Source organism: Macaca fascicularis, chromosome 12, assembly GCF_037993035.2.
Source record: "Macaca fascicularis isolate 582-1 chromosome 12, T2T-MFA8v1.1".
NCBI classification, from domain to species: domain Eukaryota; kingdom Metazoa; phylum Chordata; class Mammalia; order Primates; family Cercopithecidae; genus Macaca; species Macaca fascicularis.
The window spans coordinates 18,729,337-18,755,273 of NC_088386.1; the positions used below are offsets into that span (position 1 = coordinate 18,729,337).

General features: G+C 40.7%; 1 protein-coding gene across 9 annotated transcripts in view; it reads right to left on the bottom strand.

The window, feature by feature from the left end:
• NCKAP5 (NCK associated protein 5) overlaps window positions 1-25,937 on the bottom strand; it is a 978,205-nt gene that overhangs the window by 188,547 nt on the left and 763,721 nt on the right. For all 9 annotated transcript variants that reach the window (XM_065525413.1, XM_015432050.3, XM_074008901.1 and 6 more), the window contains 2 exons: window positions 16,960-17,028; window positions 7,369-7,407 (listed from right to left, as the gene is read on the bottom strand). In XM_065525413.1, the coding sequence (XP_065381485.1) occupies window positions 7,369-7,407; window positions 16,960-17,028 (108 nt within the window). The remainder of the gene's footprint in view (window positions 1-7,368; window positions 7,408-16,959; window positions 17,029-25,937) is intronic.

The following is a 25,937-nucleotide window of genomic DNA, read 5'->3' on the forward strand; positions in this document are numbered from 1 at the left end:
AGGTAGCTATTGGACTTAAGGCTCTGTAAGCAAGGGAGAGCCCAGGTCACAGTTCTGATGTCTAGGGCCTAAATAGGAGTCACAGAGGTACCTGGGCCTGCCATAAGCTTGTATTAATCTAATGGTGAAGTTAGAGCTCGCTAGTAAAGCCGCCTCTGAGGCTTCATGAGCATGCATCATCTTATACAGTAGTATTTATCCTATTTAAAGGTGTCAAAGAAACAGGCCAAGGTATAGCCCACTGCAGTTTCAACTCTCCTGGCCTTTTTTAGTTAAATGGGTAAAGCTTATGTATAGGGTGTTTTCAACTGATCAGTGCTCACAAATGGAGAGCAGAGAAAAGAAATGACATGTTCAGAATGACATGCAAGAGTGCAAGATCCAGCAGGGCAGGATCAAGAGTGCACATTTCATACTCCCGAGCACACACGCCATTTGGCAGAGGCCATTGTGGGGACCCACTCACTGCTCAAATTAAAAGGTGAAACTTTAGCCTGGCCAGCATGGCAAAACTCCATCTTCACTAAAAATATAAAAATTAGCCAAGTGTGCACGCCTGTAGTCCCAGCTACTCGGGAGGCTGATGCACAAGAATCACTTGAACCCGGGAGGCAAAGATTGCAGTGAGCCGAGATCGCCCAGCTGAATGCTTGGGCAACAAAGTCTCAAAAAAACCCAGTCTCAAAAAAAAAAAAAAAAAAGATGAAACTTACTTTATTTTTATTTATTTTATTTTGAGACAGAGTTTCACTCTTGTTGTACAGGCTGGAGGGCAGTGCCGCAATCTTAGCCCACTGCAACCCCTGCTTCCCTGGTTTGGGCGATTCTTCTGCCTCAGCCTGCTGAGTAGGAGGGACTACAGGCATGTGCTACTACACCCAGCTAATTTTTGTATTTTTAGTAGAGACAGGGTTTCACCACATTGGCCAGGCTGGTCTTGAACTCCTGACCTCGTGATCTGCCCACCTTGGCCTCCCAAAGTGCTGGGATTACAGGCATGAGCCACTACGACTGGTGAAACTTGCTTTCTTTATTTAGAATTCAACCTCTGTGTCTCACAATTTTTGTTCTTAACATGTATGTAACACTCTCTGCTCCCAAACACTAATTGTTTTTAGTACCACTAATTAAGTAATTAATAAAACTTGACTGTGAGGCAGATAAATAGTAATAGTACCTATTGGATGGGAAAACACAATCATCCTCATTTGCAATGTAGAGATATGGAAACGGAAGCGTACAGTGTGGATATGCAAGTAAAAGGGGACCTGAAGGCAACAGTAACCACGATTTTTAGCAGCAAAACTGAGAAGACCTTGAAAGAGTTCTTCAGATGGGTAAAAATGAAATAAAAAGAAAGAATGAAAGAAAAAAAATCAATGTACTTTACAGAGAGTCATTATACAACTGCCCAAATTTCAAAGGCCATTACTATCACTTAAGGTATAGCAAAGTTCATTAGTGGGAACACAATTTATCGACCCTGGGAACTCTCTGTTCATCACTGTTGGCACATCCAGCTCAGGACACAGCAGCGGGGTAAGACAGAGGCTTTAGGGATGTGACACGGACCTGATGGCCATCGACAAACAGAAATGAGCTGGTCTGAAAATCTGGAGATAGAAAAGAATCGCTTGCATTGTTTTTAATACTCTTATTTTCTTCAGACAAGCTGTGGATCACCAGTAACTGATGCCAGACAGTTGCCTTCCCAATAAACTGTAAACAAATACACTCGTGTGCCCATGTACACACGCATAAACACAACCAGAATGGTTATACATAGAGAAACAACTGTTTCGCTGACCACTATTATAGTACCTGGGTGGAGGGGGCAGCTGGCTGTCTTAGCTTCCTCTGTGCTCCCAGCAGGAACACCGTGACAGAAAGGAATGCATGACTGCATGATACATTTAGGCTGGATGCAAGAGCCGCGACTCTGACCCTGTCAGTTCAGAGGCAAGACCTAGAACAGCCTCCCCAAGGAAGGCTTTAGAAACGAAAGAACTCTCCTCTGGGTAAGTGCCAGGGTCTGGGATCGCGGCTCAAGGGAGAGGCTGTACCATGTATCCTCTCTCACAACCCTTCTTTTTTTTCTATGACTTCCTGGCAGGTATCAGGTCTCAAGAAAAGAAAGAACCTCACTGAAAATATAAGGTTGTATCTTCAGATAAGAAAATGGGGACACAACATAAATATTTATCATGGAGGAATAATGCCAAAGATTTGACTATATTTCACATCACGAAAAAAAAAAAAGTACAGTGGTGTTTGGGTTCAAGAAAATACTCAGACCCATTTTCCTTGCACTATTCATGTCACTATCAATTGGAAATAGAGACTTAAAAGGTTACAGCTGAGCAATGTGATACACTGGTCTAACGGGCATCTCTGCATCTTAATGATCCCAAACCATAATTTCCCTGGAGGATCCACACCCTGTAATCCTGATAAATTCCCCCTGTGCTTGGGCTAAAGATGATTCTGGACTCACTGCTATACAGTACCTATAGGAGTACAGTTACTTCACGTATTGAAAAGTAAAATCCTGACCAGCTCTAGGCCAAAGTACATTTTTAAAAATGCTGATTGCTTAGAAGCAGGACATATACTAACATGATCACTGGAGTGTCATTGAAAACTATTTAAATCTGATTTTATCATGTAAAAATGACACGACAGTGGTATACCTATTTCAGAGGCAGTGTCTATCTTGGGAATACATGGAATTGGGGCTTAGTGGACCTGGGCTCTAGTCCTCATTGTCCACAGGACCTTGAAGAAGTGATTGCTTCTGAGCAGGTCTCAGTTTCCTCATCTGTAATCCAAGGCACTGCACAAAACTGGGCTTTTGTTCAAAAGACTGTATCTCTCATTAGCTTCATGGGATGGCTTTTCGAGTGCCACTTTGTTCCCTCCCTGAAGCCTAATGGCCACTAAAACCACCAGCCTCTTTTGTCACACCCCTTCTTGGTGGCTTTCAATGATATATCCCTCTCTGCCCCAAATGCTAAGGCTTTTGTAAAATGAAAACCCACTTCTGGAAAAGGCTGGTCACATCTCAGACAGACTCAGGGCTTCAACATCGAATGCCTAAAAGGCAAGACAGGTGACATAAAAGTCTGACTGAACTGGGATACAGCACAGGAAGTAGTGAGTCCTGTGACAAAATACATACTGCAAATCTCTACCCTAAAAGCCTTCAGATTAAAGCACTTTTAATAAGGGCAATGGCTAAACAGTTCATATAACTACAGCCAGTAGAGCCCATTACCAAAGCTCGTTGACGATCTCAGGATTAAATACTCACCAAGGCTCCTAGAAATTGGGGAATTGGGGAGTTAAAAATAAGATTGATTTTGAGAAAGCCTGACCCCAAATATACAGAGTCGGTTTCACTCCACAGATACCAAACTCTAAATGCTCTTCCTGCTACAGAAGATCAGCAATACTTCCAGAAGTTTTAAAAAGTCCTGCGGCTACCCTGCCTTTTATTTTATTCCCTGTGATCATAACTGACGGTTGATTTCAACCCATCTGTTGATTTTCATGGCATCTCTCTCTGTCCTACTGAACTACGGTGGAGAAAAACAAGTGACTGAATGGGATTGTGGAGGAAGAATGAAGGAGTGGGTCAGAGCGTGGGGTTTACAGTGCAACAGCCATAATTAAAGCAGGGGCTTTGCCACTGCCCAACAGTTGAAACTATGAGCAAACTATTTTTTTTTAGTCCTACCTCACTGGGCTGCCTTGAGATCAAAATGACTTGGTGCATTTAAAGTGCTACACGTTTTTGGTTTTCTGTCCTTGTGATAGTTTGCTGAGAATGATGGTTTCCAGCTGCATCCATGTCCCTACGAAGGACACGAACTCATCCTTTTTTATGGCTGCATAGTATTCCATGGTGTGTATGTGCCACATTTTCTTAACCCAGTCTGTCACTGATGGACATTTGGGTTGGTTCCAAGTCTTTGCTATTGTGAATAGTGCCTCAATAAATATATGTGTGCATGTGTCTTTATAGCAGCATGACTTATAATCCTTTGGGTATATCCCCAGTAGTGGGATTGCTGGGTCAAATGGTATTTCTAGTTCTAGATCCTTGAGGAATCGCCACACTGTTTTCCACAATGGTTGAACTAGGGGGAGGGATAGCATTAGGAGATATACCTAATGTAAATGACGAGTTAATAGGAGCAGCACACCATCATGGCACATGTATACATACGTAACAAACCTGCACGTTGTGCACATGTACCCTAGAACTTAAAGTATATATATAAAAAAAGTGCTGCACGTGGAGTCTGAAGGCTTGTAAATGCCTGCTAAATATCAGCAGCCGCCTGATACCACACAGACCACTGCTGGAGAAGTGGACACAGATGGTTCAATTGCACCTTTACAAGGGAAATAGGCAGGAATTTGGAGTTTTCTCAGCTACAAGCTATAAAATTGTTTTCTGGGTCTGCCTGAATGGCTGGATTCTACCATACCCAGCTTTATTCCATGTCAGTGAAGAAAACACACCATCGAAATATGTGGTTCCTCCAAAGAACATGCAGATAAGCCTGAGACTGTTGATATGAATGAAAATAATTGCAGAGAAAATGCCTTTCTTCTGTGTTTTGCTTAGTGGCAAAAACAAAAACAAACAAACAAAGAACAAACTCCAAACACTGAAGAACCTAGGCGAGTTACATTTTCTCCTAGTGTAATTGACTTAATGAAGATAAAAAACATTTCAGATAACAATATGAGTTTAACCTGAAGTATTAATTTCACTCACACTTCTGGACTTGGACCCATGATTTGGAGGCATCAAAGGAAGAAAGTTCGGTTTAATATGATCACTTTTGTATTATTGTTCTAAAGGGATACAGTCCATTCGCTTAAGGGAATCTACAGGTTTTTGAGATAAACTGAATTACCTGACTAGGTACACTGAACAGAAACTGATAAGTTAACGGAAATAATTTTTTTTTCTATCAGTATCAATAGACTCTGTTACTTCAGGATGCTTGTCTGGGCCAATTCATGATATGCCACGAAAAATGTATTTCTGGCTGCCCAGTGAAGAGCTGAAGCCACAGCAGATTTGCCTTTGTGTCATAACTAATAACATATTCTAAAACTGCACAGTAATGCCTATTATTTCACCTCAAGGATCTTCTGGTGACTTGGATAAATCACTCAAGATTTTTTTCTGTTTCATCTTTGTGACCTACATTCCTTTTTGGAATTAGTTTTCTCATCTGCATTTGGAGTGCATTGTATATTTTATATTGCGCTCTTAATTAAAAAGAAATTTTAGTCTTTTTGCAGCAATTTTACAGTTCCCATAAAATCTGGAGGCACACATTTCTGCAGAACATGATTCTTTTGGAATCTCCAAAGCCCCCAGCATCTCTTTCTGCCTCATAGTGTCCCTGAGGTATGCTATCTCACAGTAGCACGTCTTTCTGTGTCTCACTGCTTAACTGTACCAAGGTAGATTTATCTGTTTACTAGTTATTACTTGGATTTGTGTAGCTATTTTTTTTTTTTTTTTGTAGCTGACCTGAAGGGCCCCTTTTTCTTTTTATCGTACCAGACGGCTTCCTTGTCTCTTTCCTGAGGCGCCATTAACAAAAGCAGGCATGAGAAGTCTTTCAACAGTTGTACACAGGGCTGCAATAGTACTCCCCCATTCCTTAGGTTTGTAACTAAGTCATCATAGAGTTTCAAGCAGGAGACAAACAATGGAGAAATTAAAGCCTTAGAAAAAGAAAAAGCATTCAAAAATGTTGCAGCAGCAATTACAATTTGTCCTCCAATATCTATTTCTCACCTTCTTCCAAAGTAATTTCAGCCAGGCACACACCCAGAACAAAGACTTCTTTGCCAGGTTTGTTAGGTGTGGCTGTGTGAGTAAGGTCTGTTCAAGGAGATGTATGTAAGTAACGTATGAAAGCTTTTGGAAGTGTCCTTTAAAAGACAGCTGCTGTATGCCCTTTATCTTCTTCATATTCCTCAGCTTTTTTTTCCCTTCCTGATGGCTAGAATGTGTGGATGTGACGACTGGAGCTAGCATAGTCCTTTTGGACCATGAAGTGACCTTGAAAATGGGGCCACATTCCATGAAATACAGAGATGGAAGCTAGGGACCCCGTGGACTTTATGGAGCAGAGCTACCATCCCAGTTCTGTCTACCTGTCGGTTTGTACGTGAGAAAGAACTAACATTTTAGCTTAGTTAAGCCACCTCATTATGGATCTCTGTTGCTCACAATGGAGCCTAATTTTAACTCTACGTAAGTGGTACTCAAATCTCTTTATTTAGGCATGTTAGTGTAAAACTGGAAGCAGTTAAAATTATTTTTAGAAGGAACCATGACATTTTGACAGAAATAGTAGGCAAGAAAGTCTAGCGAAAGTTTCACAATGCCTGTTTCATATAAATTTTAAAGAATATTTAAATATCTCCATGAGAAGCAGTCAACCCCTAATACAATTATTTTCAATTAAAAAAACAAAATGGCATAAATTATTTTGCTGCCATTTGTCACATCATCCTGAATATACGCTGTAGGATCTAAAAGTTTCTTTGGGAGAAGTCTCTATTTCACAGACAGAAATCAAAGTAAACAAAATCTGAGGGAACTAAAATTTAGCTTCTCAGAAGCATCATGGCCAGAGATGGAAAACATTCTATAAAATTCACCGAAACAGCCAAATTTGGGCAAAATTGACCTGCATTTACTGTCTGTGCCTAGATAATGTGATCTGATATTGTCTGAAGGAAGAATGGCAAGGCAGCAAACACATAGGTATGGAAATTTCAGGTACAGTGGTTACCATTATTTTATATGTACCACAAACTACTGCAGTAACTGTTCCACCTGCTTCTTTTGGTAGGGTCGCCACAGCAGTCCCAGGAGGTGGGAACTGTTATTCCCACATTATAGAAGAGGAACTAGGGCTCAGGGAAATTAAATGACTTCCCTAACTTCAAAGATCTCTTGCTGAATTTTAGACTTGCGTTAATGCTGTCCAAAAGAAGATACTCATTTTATAGGAATTGGGAGAATGCACCAACTTACTGAAAGTTTGTATTTACTAAATAAAAATGATGGGTTTGCTACTCATCTGGGTACATGAAAATCATCTTCAAAAGGCTTTCTATTATTTTACCGAGAGTTTGGATTTTTTATACAAATTCTACTGGTCACTGATGACACTTCGTAAGCTATCTAAAACACACAAGATTTTCACTAAGCGAATAAATACAAAAGTATTGCATCTATCAATCACAATTTCCTAGCTTAACAACGTGAGTTCCAATATAGTCACATAAGTGCCTTGAAAAGAACAAAGCCAGAAAGTGACCTACCTTTTGAGTAAGCAGAGCTTGAACAACTTGGTTGGCTACCTTTAAAAAATAAAGAAAAAGTTGTCATTTATAATAATGAGACTTTATAGGCACTGACTCTAATTTACCAATACGTTTCTTGCAGCTTATTGGAGCTAATTAGCTCCTCATTTGCCTCTTTCCTCTACATCCAGAGATCTGATTCTTTTCATAATAAGCCTATCCTTCTAGGTAATATTTTGCTTTCTCCAAAGATGACCCTGTTGCTAATTAAGATGGTTACACTTAAAAGATCATTCATACCTTGACTTTCACATTTCCATATTTGGAAAAATGATATCCTTTCATATACTGCAAGAAGGCTAAAAAATGATATAGTGCCAAACACAGTCCTAATTATCTGTACACAGTTTCTACACTTCACTGATTTACAATGTCCCTTGCCTCTCCTTCCTATTCCTTTGCTGTCTATTTCACTGCTTCATATTACTTGCAATAGAGATAGGTTGAATGGTCAACAATAGGGACAACTCGTTGTTTCCTCTATGTCCTGCTTTCATCTTCAATGTTTTCGCTTATGTCACCCTCTTGTTGTTGCTACCCGTAATAAAATGTGGTAGTTGTTTACTGCAACATCCATTTTTTTCCTTTTTCCTGAGTAACAAACCCAATCCTCTGCGGCTGGGCACATTCAACTGCATTTCCCAGCTACTCCTGTAGTGAAATGTTACCATGTGACAAAATTCTGGCCAATAAGACGTAAGCAGACTATTCTCTTGGGCTTACAGGAAGTCTCAAAGAAGAAGGGGGCTCACCCTTCATCATCTTCCTGACTAGGAATGGAAGTACAGCAATGGCTGGAACTTCAGCAGTTACCCTGACAAAAACAGTCACATATTAAGGATATTTGGACAGAGAAAAGGACAAGCTTGGTCCTGAGGATGCTATGGAGCTGTACTGTCTATTGAACATTGATGTGAGGGAAATAAGGTAGTCACTGTTATTTTGAGTTTCTTCCAGTAAACAACCAAACATAATTCTTAGTAATATTTTCGGGGACCTCATTTTCTTCAAATATCAGGCAGCTTGGGACAGCAGAAGAACCTAAATCCCTCCTCAGCCCAAGGCAGTGAATCTTGATTAATCGAAGCCAATATTAGCAATTCCAGTGACTGGTTTAGGAGCGGGCATATAACACAATTCCAGCTAAGGACCACAGGTAAAACCAGTAACATGTTCCTGGTGTTTCAAGTATCTGGCATTTTCTCCAGGTAACCATTCATTATTACTGTATGTATTTGTGCTAAGATTTCTTTTTCATCTGCATATTTCAAAATACTTTGCATAGAATCACCTACTAAACTTCGCTATTACCTTGAAGCTATGTAGCTACATGGTTACCGTTGATAAAATTAAGGTGGACAGGTGAAGTGGGTGGTACGTTCCAGCTAATACATAAACTGTAAACATTTGATGTGATAACTGAAATTGACAGCATGAAAGACTAAATCCAAATACTTAAATATCCTAGATATAAGGCACTCTGTTTCATTCGTTTCTTCCTTCACTTATCCAATATAAATTTTCTGAGTATCTACTTGCAAAGCTAGCTGATTGGGCCATGGTCCTTGACTTCAAAGACTCACACCTGGCAGCAAGTTGGCAAAAATACAATTATAACACAGTGTGACAAACATCTAATCATCATGGTAATTCTTACATTCAACTGGAGACTGAGGGACACTTTCGTGTTATTTCTCTCTTGGTAACACATTTATTTTTGGTGATGCTCAACTATTTGTGCTTCTTTCTCTATCTAGTATAGGGGAACAGATTATGGTAAGAATGTTTTCATGGAGCTTAATTGTTTTTTGGCTCAATATTGACAAATAGTACATCCTTCATGACAGCTGGCTATCAGTAAGTCTCATCGAAAATTAAAACACAGGCTGTCGTCAACTTTTGGTTAGAAAGCAATCACACCACTAGCAGGAAATGACTAAAATCAGATTATCTGTAATTGATTCGTTAAATTATATGCACAAGAAGGATTTTTTTTCCCATCAGAAAAAGTCTTTTCAAAGTTACATTGCAGACATTAAGTAAAAAGAAAGGCTGTTCATTGAAACGATGATTTTAAAGAAAACGTATTCTTAGGTATTTTTGATTTTTTTTCAGTGAAGCACAACTTACGGAACTACCATAGACCAAAGTAAACTATACTTTCATTAACTGAGACCCCATGTTCCTTTATCACTTTATTTGTTTGTGACCACAACAGTGATAAATGTTATCCAACCCAAGCAAATTGACCAATAGCATAATAGTGAACGTCAGTTTTCCAGCATTCATTCCAATTCATAAGTAACTAAGAATTCAAAGTCAAACTACATATCATCTATTTTATTGCTGGCAAACAAAACAAAACAAAACAAAACAGAAGAATTGAACTATTCATGCAGGTTGAATCAGGAACAAGGTACCAAAGTTAAATCATGCCATAAATAATTTACTTCTTTTGGATCTCAAACTTTGGATTTGATTTACATTCTCATAAAACTGCCCAATATCAATATTTTCTTTTCTTTCTCCCAACTGGTCTCTCGCTGAAACCATTCTGGTAACAGTGGTCACATAAAATAGCTCTATCCAGGACTTATCAGGAGACACAGACTAATATCCTAACTCTAACAGCCCACAGGAGGAAATACGTTATATCTCGCAATCCAAGCAGTTGCCCTATAGGCTTAGAGACTCTATATCTAACACAGTTCCTTCTGGCATGTACTTGGGAAAATTGTTTGCTCCACTTGAAAACTGAACAAAGATACACGAATGCCTTATTTCTTTACCTACTGACATGAGGTTATGTTACCCAGAAGGACTTGCTGGTTCTTCGAAAAAGAGCAGGCAGATGATACAGATGCTTTCCTCCATACTGTCTATAATGACAGTGTCCGAGGTTTTGTTATCGCTTTTAACAGCTAACTTCCCCGATGCATCAATAGGACAGTTGCTTGGAGCTTGTGCCTGCAACCTCTACTAGGTTGAAAAGATAATGCCTGGAATGCGCCCCTGCTCTCAACCTAGCATTATGCCCTAAGCATTTGGGTTGCAAATAATCACACACCTATAGGCCCAGCTAGTGAGAACAAATCACTTCCAATGTCATCTGCCAGCTTTCCTCTCCAGAGAAAGGGCAGCAGCTAGGCTAGGCTGCAAGGGACTTGAAGCACACTGGAAAAGCAAAGCTGGCAGTCCTTAAGCCACTAGCTTGTGAAAAGCAAAGCTGGCAGTCCTTAAGCCACTAGCTTGTAGTACAGCCTCCCTTAGGCTGTCCGTGGAGGCCGCTCCCCTTTGCTCCTAGGAGATGGAGCAGGGCTGCAGGTGAGACAGGAATGACAAGGAGAGCGCCTGAGTACATCTCGTATTTCCTTCTCAGTAAGAATTCTCTCAGACAATCTGGCTCCTCTAACACATGGCTGATCTTCTACTCACACAAAACTTTGCTCTTCTTCCCTGAAAAACTTCCAGGGCTCGTGATTCCTCCATGCACTCTCCTGGAAGTGGGCGCGCAGAGGGAGGAAAAGCTGGGGCTGTGAAGTTGTCTATTATTTTATTGCAAAACAGTCCTTGAAGCTGAATAAGAAGCCACACCAAGAAGTTTATTCACAGAGAGAATTCTCAGCCAAGGGCTGGGGTGGAGGGTGGAGAAGCTACGGGTTTGTGGGTGTGGAGAGTGAGGATCTCCAATGGCTCTATGCTTTGACAGTCCTCTCCTGGCTAGTGGGCTTGCTTTCATACTTTCATGAGCTATTTCACCATGCAAAGCCACTGTCGTGTCAACAAAGTAACTGAAAAATCTAATCAGGAAAAGCATGTGTTTTTGAAAATGTGCTTTGGAGAGGTGTTCTATGCTTCTGAGCTTGGTTGATTGTACTGAGGCAGCTAGGAGAAAGCATGGAGAACATGGACTTGGGTTAAAACAGTGCCTATGTTAACTTCACACACTGACATGCACAGGGGATGGGAGAGAAACCTGACTTTTCTCATCCATAAAATAGGGGAGCTGCCTACCTCTAAAGTTGTGAAAAAGGCATGAGATGATAGACATAATCAGTGAAACCATCTAGGGCAGGACTTGATATAAAGCAGTCACCCCTAAATGTGAATCAGGCCAGTCGAACTTTGGAAAATATAATCCATGTTCAGGTAAGCAGTTAAGAAAAAATGCTTTAAGAATAAGGGATTTTATTTGTAAGGGCATGAGGGGTATGTATATGTGTGTGTGTTTGTGTGTGTGTCCACATAATATACATGTATAAATGTAAGTCAATAAGCATCTGTATTATTCATTTACTTTGTAAAACAATCCTGTAAGATACAAACAAGAAAGAAGCTCGAAGAGGTAAATACACAGCCCCGTACAACATTGGAAAAGGGGGAACAGTGAACCCTAGTCTTCCTAATCCAAAGCCCATGAAGTTCTCTTCTTCTAATTCAAATCAGAGTATTTGAAGTGGGTCTACTATTTTTTTCAGCTGATTAATCCTTGGATTATCATTTGGGTTAGTGCATAATAAATGAGTGCTCATCTCTGAAGAGATAACTGAAGAAATTAGTCTAAATATGTATGTGAGATTTAGGGAAACACTAATTTGGAAATTAATTTCCTGCTGATACTCTCCATTCATTCATTTAGTCATTCAACAAATATGCATTAGGCACCTAGTGTGGGGCAGGAATCTGCTGGGTCCTGCAGAAATAATGTGAGAAGAAATGCAGGGACTGTCTCCAAGGTGATAGAATCTGGGGCAAACAAGGAGTAGATCATCTGTAATTTCCAAGAAATGAGTATTTTGAACATATGAAGGTGACAAGTAGGATCGTCTTCCATTTCTGTCTATCAAGACCTTGTTTTTTTTTTTTTTTTTTTTTTTTTGAGACAGAGTCTTGCTCTGTCACCCAGGCTGGAGGGCAGTGGCACAATCTCAGCTTATTGCAACCTTTACCTCCTGAGTTCAAGCGATTCTCCTGCTTCAGTCTCCTAAGTAGCTGGGTCTACAGGCTCCTGCCACCATGCCTGGCTAATGTTTTGTGTTTTCAGGGAGACAAGGTTTCACTATGCTGGCTAGGCTAGTCTTGCACTCCTGACCTTGTGATCCACCCGCCTTGGCCTCCCAAAGTGCTGGGATTACAAGCGTGAGCCACCATGCCCAGCCAAAACCTTGATTTTAAAGATGACGTAGGGCCCAGCAGTGGGATATGCCTGAGAATGTCCTGGGAATGATTCTAAAATCCAGGCTAGGAATGTAGCATGTAGTTCAGGGAGACAGGTGAGAAATAGTCTCAGCAACCTACTTCTACCCTTACTTAAAATTCTTTTTTTGGTCTATTTCTGAACTACATCCAAAGGTCTAGTTTTCAACGTCCTTGCGCTCTGAAGTGTAGAGGTTGGAAAATAACTCAACTCTACCATCGTCACTGACTGTAAGGGGCCAGTTCTCATTGGAGAGGAAATAGCAGTTTCTCCAACTTTTCCTGCAGAAGCCTCCTGGAATGTTTGTGAAAATTGCCAATTTCCTGTCCCTGCATACCGACTGGGAAGGTCTGAATGAGGTCTAAGGATATGCAATTTTAGCAACCACCACACATCTTTCTGATGCAAAGGGCTCCCAGGAACACACCTTGAGAAACACTGGGATATGGTTTATTTTATTTTATTTTATTGCTTGTAGCTTTATATTATCTCAGACTTTGTTGTGGAATCAGAAGTAATTTAAAACTTCCACATGGGTCTGTGCTCTTCTATTACTGTATCTAAACTTGGCGGCGGGAGCTTTCATCCTTCTACTGCAAATTTCTGAAAATGCTCTCTAAAGCACAGCATTCAGATAATCTAATTGTAGTGGTTCTCAACCCCGGATGAACGTTATAATCTCCTGTGGTGCTTTAAAAAACCAGAAAGCCCAGGCTCCGCCCAAAAGCAGAGTCAGATGGGAATCTCTGAGGTGTGACACAGCCAGCAGTATTTTTAAAGGTCCTCAGGTAAGTCCACCAAGCAGCTACGGAGGAGAAGCACTTGCTGTTCTGGATCTGAGACCTCACCTGCTGCAGCTCCTTCTGCTGAAAGACACCCTTTCCAATTCTGCCCTCTCCTCTGCTCACCTACCTGCTGCTCCTCCTGCCCTCTGGTGACTGCATTCTGTGTCTCCAAAGTCCACAGTGCAGCTCATTTGCTCTGTGACTTTCTCGTACCTCCCTACTCTGCGACTGTCCATCCCTTGCACTTCTCCTTCCAGCCTGCGAGTGCCGTGAGCTCTCAGGACCTGGGTGAGGCTGACAGCCAGTAAAGGTTTTCAGGATACAACCGAATCCATTGAAGTGCAGCGCAGTGGTTTTAGATGTTATTTTACTTCTTTGCAAGGGAATAGTAGGTATGAAAGAAACTGTGGCCAAGGCAATACTGTGAATAAATAGCAAGTCATTGCCTGCCAGTAAGTGTCTGTCAAACAGCTAGACTAAGAAGCTTGATTGTAACATGCAAACCTCCGAACTCTAAGATTAATCCCTTGGTTTTTCGTTTGTACTGCAAGGCAGGGAGATGAGATAGGGAGCAGTAGCGGTGATGATGAAGTGTATGCATGCACACCTGTTTGTATACAGGTGTGTGCACATGCATTTGTGGGTGTGTGCACTTGTGAATGTGCATGCCTAGCAAGCCAGGGTCTATGTGTGTGTATCTAGGAATGTGAGTCTGTTACCTTCTGAATAAATGTGCTCTTTTATTGGAACACAGATTCTCAAGTGTCTTCCCCAAATCCTCAATATGTTCCTCATTTCCCAGAAAATAACAATCAGTGCAAAAAGGATTGAAGAACATTTTATTTATTTATTTGAGATGGGGTTTTACTCTGTCACCCAGGCTGGAATGCAGTGGCAGAATTATGGCTCACTGCAGCCTGGACCTCCTGGGCCCAGGCGATCCTACTACCTCAGCCTCCCAAGTAGCTGTGTCTACAGGCACATGCCACTACACTTGCCTAGGTTTTACGATTTTATTTATTTTTTATTTTGTAGAAACAGAGTCTCCCTGTGTTGCCCAGACTGGTCTTAAACTTCTGGGCTCAAGTAATCCTCCTGCCTCAGCCTCCCAAAGTCGTAGAATTATAGGTATAAGCCACTGTGCCTGTCTGAAAAACATCTTAAGTTTACATTTTATCCACCTGTGTATGTCTGATGACACCCACTAGCAAGGAAAACACTTACATGAGGCCTTACCTTGTTAGTTTGTTTAATTAGTATAAAAAGCCTTGAAAAGAATTTCCAGTTGGCATTATTACTACATTCAACTACCCCGTTGAGAGTGTTCTCTTACAATGTGTGGAAATGAATTATCTACCCTCATGCAATTAGTCATAAAACAACCTGCACGTATAATCAGGGGTCAGTATTCATGAATACAAAACATGTGTATTGCTTAGAGGCAGTTCTTTGCTGCAAATCACCTCTTTGGCAACAGTTAATTTTTGCAACTAAGAACAGAGCAACACTCCCTCTAAAAAGTCTGTCTTCAGTGGAAACTTTATATGAAATGATTTTGTGGATAACTTATATTTTTGTCCCACACATTCTGATGAAACCTACAGAATGCAGGCTTGGGAAACACACAGAAAATAGACTATGAGTTTCCATAAAGAAATGTGAGTGCTTTGATTGAGGGGGAGGGTTGACCTGTGGGAGAACTGGGACAAAGTTTCCGTGGTGTGAGTCACATAAATCTGACTTCTAAATGCAGATAAAATCTCGGCAGAAATTTCTGTGCAGGAGGTTAAAGTGAAACTTTGCTAATCAATATATATGACCCAAAGGTACTGTATGTTCCTTTTAATATCCTTGGATCTCTTTGGTCTTTCTTGCCCTAAACTTTGACTGGACCACGAGCCTGGGGAGCAGTGAGGGCTGCTGAACTGGCCTCACTAGACTCTGAGCCATGTCAGAGTCAACTAACTTTAGTGTTTCTTTTAACTTTGGACATTGTCAAGATTATTCTGGTCTTTTAAGGTCCTGACAGGACAGAGACTTGCAAATACCATTTTGCTTGAGTAACTAACGTATGTGGTTGGCAATATTAAACAATATATCTAATATTAAACAGTTTTCTGGGAACATTTTGAGAGTTCTTCAACTATGTGTAAGTAACTGATACAAAGTGATACGATGATGACAGTGTCTCAAGCTGTCAAGTGCGTCAGCATCATGGGGAGAGCTTGTTGACACATAGATCGCTGAGCCCCGCCCCAGAGTCTCTGATTCTGTAGGTGTGTCGTGGGTCCTGAGAATCTGCATTCCTAACGAGGCCCCAGGGGAGGCTGATGCTGCTGGTCCAGGGATCACATTTTAAAAACCACTGGTGCAGGGAGACACCAAGGACTACTGGACCTCAAGAGGAGACAGACTGTTTCCAGTTTGAAGGGAACAAGAGTTATATATGGCGTCACTGCTGGGAATTGAGCATGTGTTCCTTACAGATCCCCCCATTGACTTATGGGATAGTACATGGGAGGAGAGGGGGATGGAGAGGGTAAGAAATATCAAGAGGAGTTAGAAGAGATTTCCCTCATGGATAGTAGGGAGAAAAAGACTGATGAGAGACTGGCAGTTCCCACTGGAAAGGTACTGGAACCAGACGGAATGCAGTTTTTCTTTTCTTTCTAAAATCTGCATCAGGTACATTGTCACAAATCTCAAACTGAATCACCCAGAACACAATAAAGTTTTAAGGTGCTGGACAGATGACTAATGAAGTGATCTCATTTAAATAACAACTCCAATCACTGACAGGTCCTAGCTGAGAACTTGTCAGGGCGCGAATGGCCAATCATGGCAGGGAGAGACACGATGCATCGGTGATGGGTGTGGGCCCTGATGGTGTGAGGCAACAGCGGGGGAGGACGTGGGCTCTGAGCACCTGCCCATTTTCCCCTCGCCTCCCAGAAACTCTCAAATGCCCACCATCTTTGCCATCATCTCTTCATTATCATCACATAATATTTATCCAGTTTACTCATGCGTATAGCCCCGTCTTCTTCCATTCTGCTCCAATTTTCTTCCTCACTTCTCTTTCTCTTCTTGGCTTGTTATGAATCTACTGATTTTTTTCCCTCTGGCTGCCAACTGTGAACATCATCCCCACCCACTCTATCAAGGATTTGCTTTTTCAGAAATGGTGGTATCCAACTGGAGATGCAGCATGCCCCGACGTGGTTTTTCTCATTCATTGGAAGGGATCACGCTTACTGGACAGAAAGAATTTATCATACAGTGAACTGTGGCCCAAGAATACGAAACAATAACCAAAAGGAATATACAGATGCCTGTATAAGGAATTAGGGAGGGAGGGAGGCAGACACACACAGACACACACACACACACACACCCCCCCTCATACACACACCCTTCCTTTTCAAAGGCTACATGTTTACTACATTTCTTTGGAGGAGAAAATGGTGATGTTTTGTGGAGACTGGTAGCACACACATGTATTGAGATCAGATTAAGGGAACCCTAACTAGTCCAGCCTTGGATCAGGAGTCTCTCCATCCCCCTTACCTCATCAAGACATCGCTCATATTGTTCCCTTTGATTTTCATTCTCCAAAGCCAATGCTGAATTCTCTGCCTGCAGTAAGATACAAAAATAACACAAATAAATCAATGCAGTGTTGTATTATGTGACAACTTATTCCATACAGTTACTAAATATATCTCCTCGGGATCCAAAACAATCTTTTAGAAGTACCTTTGACAAGTTCACGCCATACTATTATAAATATTGCAGGGATGACTTCTGTCTTACCGACTTGCTCACTAAAATACATGACAACTTCAAGAAATGCAGAACTTGATATTCTGAACAGGTAGAAAATCAAATCACGGCTTGATGTGACACTGTTCCCTAAAAGGACTACAATGTTTATTTCATTCTATGAAAATGTAAATGGGAGAAATACCTTAATCCACTTCATTAAGGCCTGTCATAGACTCACAGCCTAATATTTGTTTAGGCCACAGAAAGGAATCTGACATAAAGTCATGAAAGCATAATTCCAAATGCAAACTAAATATGTTATTTTCATTGTTAGTCAATGACTTATGAACATAAGATAATGAGAAATGTAAGACTTGAACTATACTTAAGCCTCCCCTTCCCTACACTCTTGTAATAGTGCTGCTTTCTCCCTCCTTAGAGCCATGTGGGTACGCGTTTGAATACGGTTATGAGGGTGACATGTGGAATAGTAAGGGGGGAGAAAAGCAATCAGTGGAAGCTTATTAGGTTTTAGAAGGAGCATGAAATGATGGTATAAAGCTGCTCTCCACCTCAGGTGACCTGGTTCCACTGCAGCCACGGCAGGTTCCTGTCTCAATCTTCAACTGTGCCAGTGAACCCTTCCTAGGGCTGTGACAATGACCACCGGCTCTGAGCCCCCACACAATCTTGGCTCTACCTGCCCCTTCTCTAAAATCCTCCTTGACATTTGGAAGTAGGGGTATAGTGATCTAAATCAGTATTTTCAAAATTATGGTATGATTTTTAGGTGGTACACAGATCAACATTTTAACTTCATAGTTTTTTCCCATCCATTTTTCTAAGCTTTTCATTTGGAAATAATTTCAAACTTATACCAATGGATGAATGGATTATGGTATGTATACACAATGAAACACTATTTGGCCATAAAAAAGAATGAAATAATGTAATTTGCAGCAACGTGGACATAACTAGAAGTCACGTTAAGTGAAATAACCCATGCACACAAAGACAAATATTGCATGTTCTCACTCATATGTGGGGGCTAAAAATGTGGATGTCATAATGATGGAGAATAAAATGATAGATACCAGAGGCTGGGGTGGGGGGTAGGTGGGAGAGGGGATGAAGAGAGGTTGGTCAATGGGTACCAACATTGTCTAACTATATAGTTAGACAAAATATATAGTTAAATAAAAGGTATAAGTTCTATTTTTTTAACAGCAGGGTAGGGTGACTATAGTTAACAACAATGTATTGAATATTTCAAAGTAGCTAGAAGAGAGAACATGAACTGTTACTAACACATAGAAATGATAGGCTGGGCGTGGTGGCTCACTTCTGTAATCCCAGCACTTTGGGAAGCAGAGGGTGGTGGATCACTAGAGGTCAGGGGTTCGAGACCAGCCTGGCCAACAGGGTGAAACCCCGTCTCTACTAAAAATACAAAAATTAGCTGGGCATGGTGGTGCACACCTGTAATCCCAGCTACCTGGGAGGCTGAGGTGGGAGAATCACTTGAATCTGGAAGGTGGAGGATGCAGTGAGTGGAGATTACGCCACTACACTCCAGCCTGGAAGGCAGAGTGAGTGAGACTCCATCTCAGAGAAAAAAAAAAAAAGAGAGAGAGAGAGAAAAAAGAAATGATAAATACTCAAGCTGATGGATGCCTCAAATACCCTGACACAATCACTATACATTCTATACTTATAACAAAATATCACATGTCCCATAAATACATAAAATATTATGTATCAAAAAACAAAAGGATAGTATAAAGAATCCCACAAACCCTTTCCTAAGATTCACAAATTGTTAACATTTTGCCACATCTGCTATATTGATTCCTTCCCATTTCTTTTCTGCACCTAGAAAGTACCTTGTAGACATGATGCCTTTTATCCTTAAATATTTCCATGTGTACTTCCTCATAACAAAGTCATTGTCTTGTACAATCACAATATAGTTGTTAATTTCAGGAAATATAGGAAATAGAAATTTATACAGTACCATAATCTGATCTACAGTTCTTCCAATTTCACCAATTGTCCCAATAACGTCCTTGATAGCAATTTTTTCCAATACACAATCCTATCTGAATAGTTTGTCTTTTTTTTTTGGATGGAGTATTGCTGTTGTTGCCCAGCTGAAGTGCAATAGCACGATCTTGGCTTACTGTGACCTCCACCTCTTGGGCTCAAGTGATTCTCCTGTCTCAGCCTCCCAAGTAGCTGGGATTACAGGCGACCACCACCACACCTGACTAATTTTTGTACTTTTAGTAGAGATGGGGTTTCACCATGTTGGCCAGGCTGGTCTTGAACTCCTGACCTCAGGTGATCCACCTGCCTCGGCCCCCCAAAGTGCTGGGATTACAGGCGTGAGCCACTGCACCCGGCCTGGAATAATTTTTCTTCTTATGTTTTTTTATTTCCTTCTTCCCTTGTTTTTCCCCTTATTTCCTCTTCTTCCTTGCCTTTTTTTTTTTTTTCTTTTCTCCTTTCTGAGTAGAGGCCAGTTATTTTTTTGAATATCCCTTAATTTGGGCTTCTCTGGAGTTTCCTCATACATATTTGGTGGAAACAGTGCACAGGTGATGCTGGGCCCTTCTCAGTGCATCATAACAGCCACGTGATGTCCATGGGACCTGCTGCTGGACATGTTAACCTTCATCACTTGGTTAAGGTAGCATCTGTCAAATTTCCCCACTATAAAGTTACTGATTTTCCTTTTGCAATTAATAAGTAATTTGTGGGGAGATATTTTAAGGCTCTGAAAATATCCTATTGCTCATCAAACTTTCACCTACCTATTTTAGCAACCATCAATGATTTTTAACCAAATCATTGATTACCTTGGTTGCATATGGTGACTTCTAACTCCATTTTTCCATCTACATTTATGAGTTGACATTCTTCCACAAGTAAGTGATTTTCCATTTATTAGTATGCAAACATCGATTCTGATAATTTTGATGTTCAAATCACTCCAGCTTTGGGAGGCAAGCCCCTTTAAGTTGGTGTCTGTATCCTTTTGACATGTACCCATCATTTCTTAAATACTTTCTTTTTTCAGCAAAAACAGATGTTCCAGGACCATCTTGCTTTTTCCTTGCCTCATCCCTGAAATCAGGCATTTCTCTAAGGAATTCTCCTTCCTCTTACTTGGGGAATGATATTTGGGAACTAAGATCTGGGGGTTAGCCTGTATCAGTAGCTACTAAGGAGTCATTGCTTCTGGTTCCTTTCAGTGGAAGGATTTCTCCACACTCCTACATGCACAGGCTCAACACCCCCACCACACCCCAAGCCCCACAGGATTCTTTAGTGTCTTCTCCTTTTCATATTAGAATCTTCCTTTTTGTACGGTTAGAACTCAGGCTCTCAGCATTATTTTAACTCCTTTGTTCAATCTTACCATGCGTACAAAATTGGTACACTATCCAAACCAGTGCTAGGAAAGGTTCAGATTTGTGTTTTTCTTTAGGACAAAAGTATAAAGTAAAAACACTGTGTTCCAAGTTATTAAGTTGGGTTTTCCCCTCCCTCCCTTTTAGTGTGGTTATATTATTCATTTGAAATTCAGTTCAGTTCATTTGTTTCTGATGGTATTCAAATTTAATTTCCTCTCTTCTTAATTACATTTTGTTTTTTAGAATACATAAAACATTAACAAGAATCCAAAAGTTAAAACTATATTAAAGGGTATATGTTGAGTGGGTGTCCCTCCCTCTCCTGCCTCATTCCTGTCTACTTCTTGAAGATTCTTTAATAGTGTCATTATCCTTTTTTTGTCTTCTTTTGTTACTGTTAAAATCATGTCCTTTGGCCGGGTGTGGTGATTACAGGCTCACACCTATAATCTCAGCACTTTGGGAGGACAAGGTGGGAGGATCCCCTGAGCCCAGGAGTTTGAGACCAGACTGGGCAACATAGTGAGATATCTGTCTCTACTAAAACTAAAATAAAATAAAAATTAGCCAGGTGTGGTGGTGCATGCATGGAGTCCCAGCTACTCAGGAGGCTGAGTTGGGATGATTGCTTGAGCCCTGGGAGGTCAAGACTGCAGTGAGCTATGATTGTGCCACTGTACTACAGCCTGGGCAACAAAACCAGACCCTGACTCAAATACACACACACATATACACACACCCACACAGAGACACCCACCATGTCCTTTGACACCCTCCTATTACATATCCAACAATCACCTTTCTTTCTTTCTCTCCTTTTTTCCTGCTATTTTATTAGTTACACTCTTTCTACTTTGCCAGGGTGTGTCATTTTCACACAGGCTTCTTCCACCTTTGCCCCTACCCTTGGTTTGGCCTCCTTAATGGATAATGGCTGGTTGGTCTTAGGTTCTTTTGCTTCTGTAGCAAAAGAAATTGCTTTGAAATTCCCTCTTTTCCCTTTCCCCTTCACAACCACATCTCCATACGGCACCTCCTCTTTCCCCTTTATCTCCTTCTCCCCTGGCAGGCTGCCTCTCTGAGACAGCCACCTGGGTCTGCTCACTTTCCAGCCGTGTCCAGCAGCCCACTGGATCTGCCACATGTCCACCTGTGTGCCGTGCTGGCCTTGGGCTTTCTCATTTCCTTGGCGCCCTCTGCTTTCCATCTCCCTGGGCACACACACTGGCAGCAGGAGTTACATGGGTATCTGGTATTTATTTTTCTACTTAACAGTAATCTGAAATTCAACTGTTCTCTGTTATGGGTAATGCAGAAGGCATGGGTTATATGTGGTTTCATTTGTGTTTCCTGGTGATATGAATGTTTTCGTTGGCAGGCGCTTAACAAGTTTCAAATGTAGGTTAGTTGTTACTTTAATCAACGACAAAATAGGAGAAATGATCGAACCAGACTAGGGCACAAAAATTGAGGAAAACCCCCAGGAAAAGTCTGTTTGAGAGTGACTTGCCATTTTGATCAAGGTCAGATCATTTCAACTTAGTCACAGTTCAAATTCCAGAACTCCTCAAACACTGTTTCTTCTTCAGGTTACAGTTTCGATCCTTGGCTTTGCCCTTGTTCCTTTGGGGCTGAATCCCTGTTTTAACAAACCTGTGAACACCCCAGTCCCTCAGGTGGGATCCTGCCGCATTCTTTCAGGTCTCATAATGGACAGACATCTGCCACACAGCACAATCCTTCTGTGCTCAGGCTGATGGTCTGTTTGCCCTTTTTAAGTGCAGTTATTGGTTATTCCCAGACTGTTTCTTCTCTTCATTCTTCACCAAACTAAACTGACTCTGCTGTTTCCTTCAGGGACTGCTTTTGGCCAGTCCCATGGAAGCTTTTCCGTCTCTGCAGCTGATATGGAACCCCTCAGTTCCTCTTCCGGCCCAAAAGGAAGGGCAGGCTCAGGTTCCAGTTCCATTCTGTTGCAGTCTTACTAGGCAAGGCCATGTTGAGTAACTCTTAGCAAGTCACTTATCATTGCTGGGTTTGCAATTTCTTAGTTAATAAACAAAGAGATCCAACTTGCCAATCTACAAAGAAACTACCAGTTCAAATATTTGTATACCGTGAATCACGGAGGAAAATGCTAGAATTCCAATTCTACAAAGTCATGATTTCTTTGGAGAAATTTACCTTTTGTGGGGTCTGCTGATTTTAGTAAGCCAACAGCACAAAGGATAATGGGAAGAGATAAAGGAGAGAACTGCAAATGCCACTTCACACTGTTTTCACTTTAAATGTCTTGGAAAAAATGTGTACAGAAATAAAGCTGAAAATGGGAATTTATATGGGATGTCTATATCTCGCTCCTACCCACAATATCACGTTGCAATAACACTGCAATCGATCCATTCAGATAATTACCGTCATTATGCCGTTTACATTACTTGCCTCACGTTTACTGCTCTGACAATCTATTACTGCCAAGTAAATTAAATACCTAAAGGGTGCTGGTGAAAGCACAATAGTCACATTTATCGTTACTGTGTTCAGTTAAAGAGACCAATTTAATTGATGTAATCCTACACATCCCATGGGACCAAAAAGATATTAACAATTATGCTGGTGAAGTTAAAATAATCTTGAACTGATGATTTTCTTTAATCCATTTGCATTTATTAGAGATTCAGGATTAACCTGCTACCAACTTAAGACAACAGAGAAAAAAAACCCCTCTTAACTAAATGTGATTTAAGAAACAGTGAATATTTATATAGCAGGAATGGGAAAGGATAAGCAAAGAGGGAAAGGAAAGAGAATATGCAAGTGTCACTACCAAGAATTACAGATATTACAATACAGGTCTTTTTCTACTTTAAATAAGCAGGTTATTAAAGTCAATATGCCCAGAGGATGCAATGAGAGCGTTCAAGTAAATGTAACAGTGGATCTTTGCATTCAGCTTTGTCTTCCACAACAATCAAAAACTTTTGCTAGACTTACCCGGTGACTTAGAAGATTTCTTGCTCAGCGTGGTTTCCCCATGGCTCCAAATTATAGTGGTCTAAATATGTTCATGGTTTCATTTCTAAAAATCCTTAAATGTCCTTATAAAATCAAAGAGCATCACAGAGCAAATCCATATTGGTTTGGTTTACTGTGGAAAAGGGGTTTGATTTGATAGGTAAAAGGAACTGTGTTTCTCAGAGGTCCTGCTCAGTGAATAGATGGGCTGGCTGGTGCTTACGAATGATTGAACAATCTGATGCTTCTAAAGCTACTGTTCTACATTAATCCTGTAAGTATGTGTTATGTTTAAAATCTTTGTATACTATAAATTTGTTTAATAGATCCTTTTCCACAGACCAAAGGTAGACTAATTCTACACAAAAATCTGTCCCCTGCATAACATAACAGCTCTGCTGCAGGCTTTTCACCTCTTATACTTTGTCTCCACTCATTTCTACGACCTTATATATCTGCTTCTCCACAGCACACACCATATCAAGAGTCAGGCTCAGCTCCTAAAGCTCCCGTGCTCCTTCCTAGGCTGTGCCTTTGGTTTTGCTGCTCTAGTATGGAATACGCTTTATTCTCCCATTGGCCTCTCTAAATCCCACTCAGTTTTGGTGGTCTGGCTCAGGTCTGGACTTAAAATACTTAAATGAGGACACATTTAAATTTTAAAAAATGGATGTATAAAAATGTACCAAAATATTGCAAAGAATTCCCCCACACCATTCCACAGACTCCTCAAAGGTTAAGGTTTTACCACTTTTGCTTATCATATAATAAGTATCTATATCTGGAGACAATTTTTTTTTTTTTTTTTTGAGACGGAGTCTCACGCTGTTGCCCAGGCTGGAGTGCAGTGGCGCGATCTCGGCTCACTGCAAGCTCCGCCTCCCGGGTTCCCGCCATTCTCCTGCCTCAGCCTCCTGAGTAGCTGGGACTACAGGCGCCTGCCACCGCGCCCGGCTAATTTTTTTTTGTATTTTTAGTAGAGACGGGGTTTCACTGTGGTCTCGATCTCCTGACCTTGTGATCCGCCCGCCTCGGCCTCCCAAAGTGCTGGGATTACAGGCTTGAGCCACCGCGCCCGGCCCTGGAGACAAATTTTTTAAAACATTTGAGAGTAAGATGCAGACACAATGCAATGTCCTTTTACCTCTGAATACTTCAGCATGTACTTTCTAAAAATACATTTGCTATATAACCACTGTGTAGTTATCACATTCAGGAAATTAATTTATGTAATAGTCTAATCTACTTTACAGGCCTTATTCAAATTTTTCCAGTTGTTCCTCAAGTGTCTCTATCTAGTCCAGGATCCAATCCAGGTTCCCAGAGCTGCATTTAGTTATCATTTCTCTTTAGCCTCCTCTCATATGGAACAGTTCCTGAGGTGTTATCTTTTATGATCTTGATACTTTTCAAAAGTACAGGCCAGTTATTTTGTAGAATGTCCTTCAATTTGAATTTGCTTGATGATTCTTCATAGATTTTAATATTTATGGCAAGAATATCATGGCAATGATATTGTGTCCTTCCTAGTGCATCGTATCAGGAGGCACATGATACTAATTTATTCCAATACTAAAGGCAGAGTATCTCTAATCTGAAAATCTGAAATGCTCCAAAATCTAAAATTTTTTGAGACCCAACATGAATAAAGAAATGTGCATTGGAGCCTTTCAGATTTTGGATTTTCAGGTTAGGAATGCTGAACTGGGTAAATATATAATGCAAATATTTCAAAATCTGAAAACATCAGAAAGTTGAAACACTTCTGATCCTAAGCATTTTGGATAAAGGATACTCAATTTGTGTGTTAAATTTGATCACCTGGTAAAGGTGGTATCTGTAACACTTCTCCACTATAAAATTGTTTATTTCCCTTTATCAGCAGTATGCATCTTGTGGCAAGGTACTTCAAGATACGTAAATCTCAAGAGTCTTTGAGATTGCAAACATGCAAATATCTATACTTTGTTTCACTCCTCTTAGAATCCATTCATTTTTTTGACTAAAACAATTATGACTGTGGTGGTTGCCAAATAGCGACTTTTATTTTTATGTTATCTAGCCATCCATCCATCCATCCATCCATCCATCCATCCATCCATCCATCCATCCATCCATCTATCCATCCATGTTGGTGCAAACGTAATTGTGGTTTTTGCCATTAAAAGTAATGGCAAAAGCAATTACGTTTGCACCAATCTAATATCTCTTTTTACCTTTTATACTTTGTCTCCACTCAATTCCATGATCTTACATATCTGCTGCTCCATAGTGCACACCATCTCAAGAGTTAGGCTCAGCTCCTAAAGCTCCCATGTTCCTTCCTGGGCTGTGCCTTTGGTTTTGCTG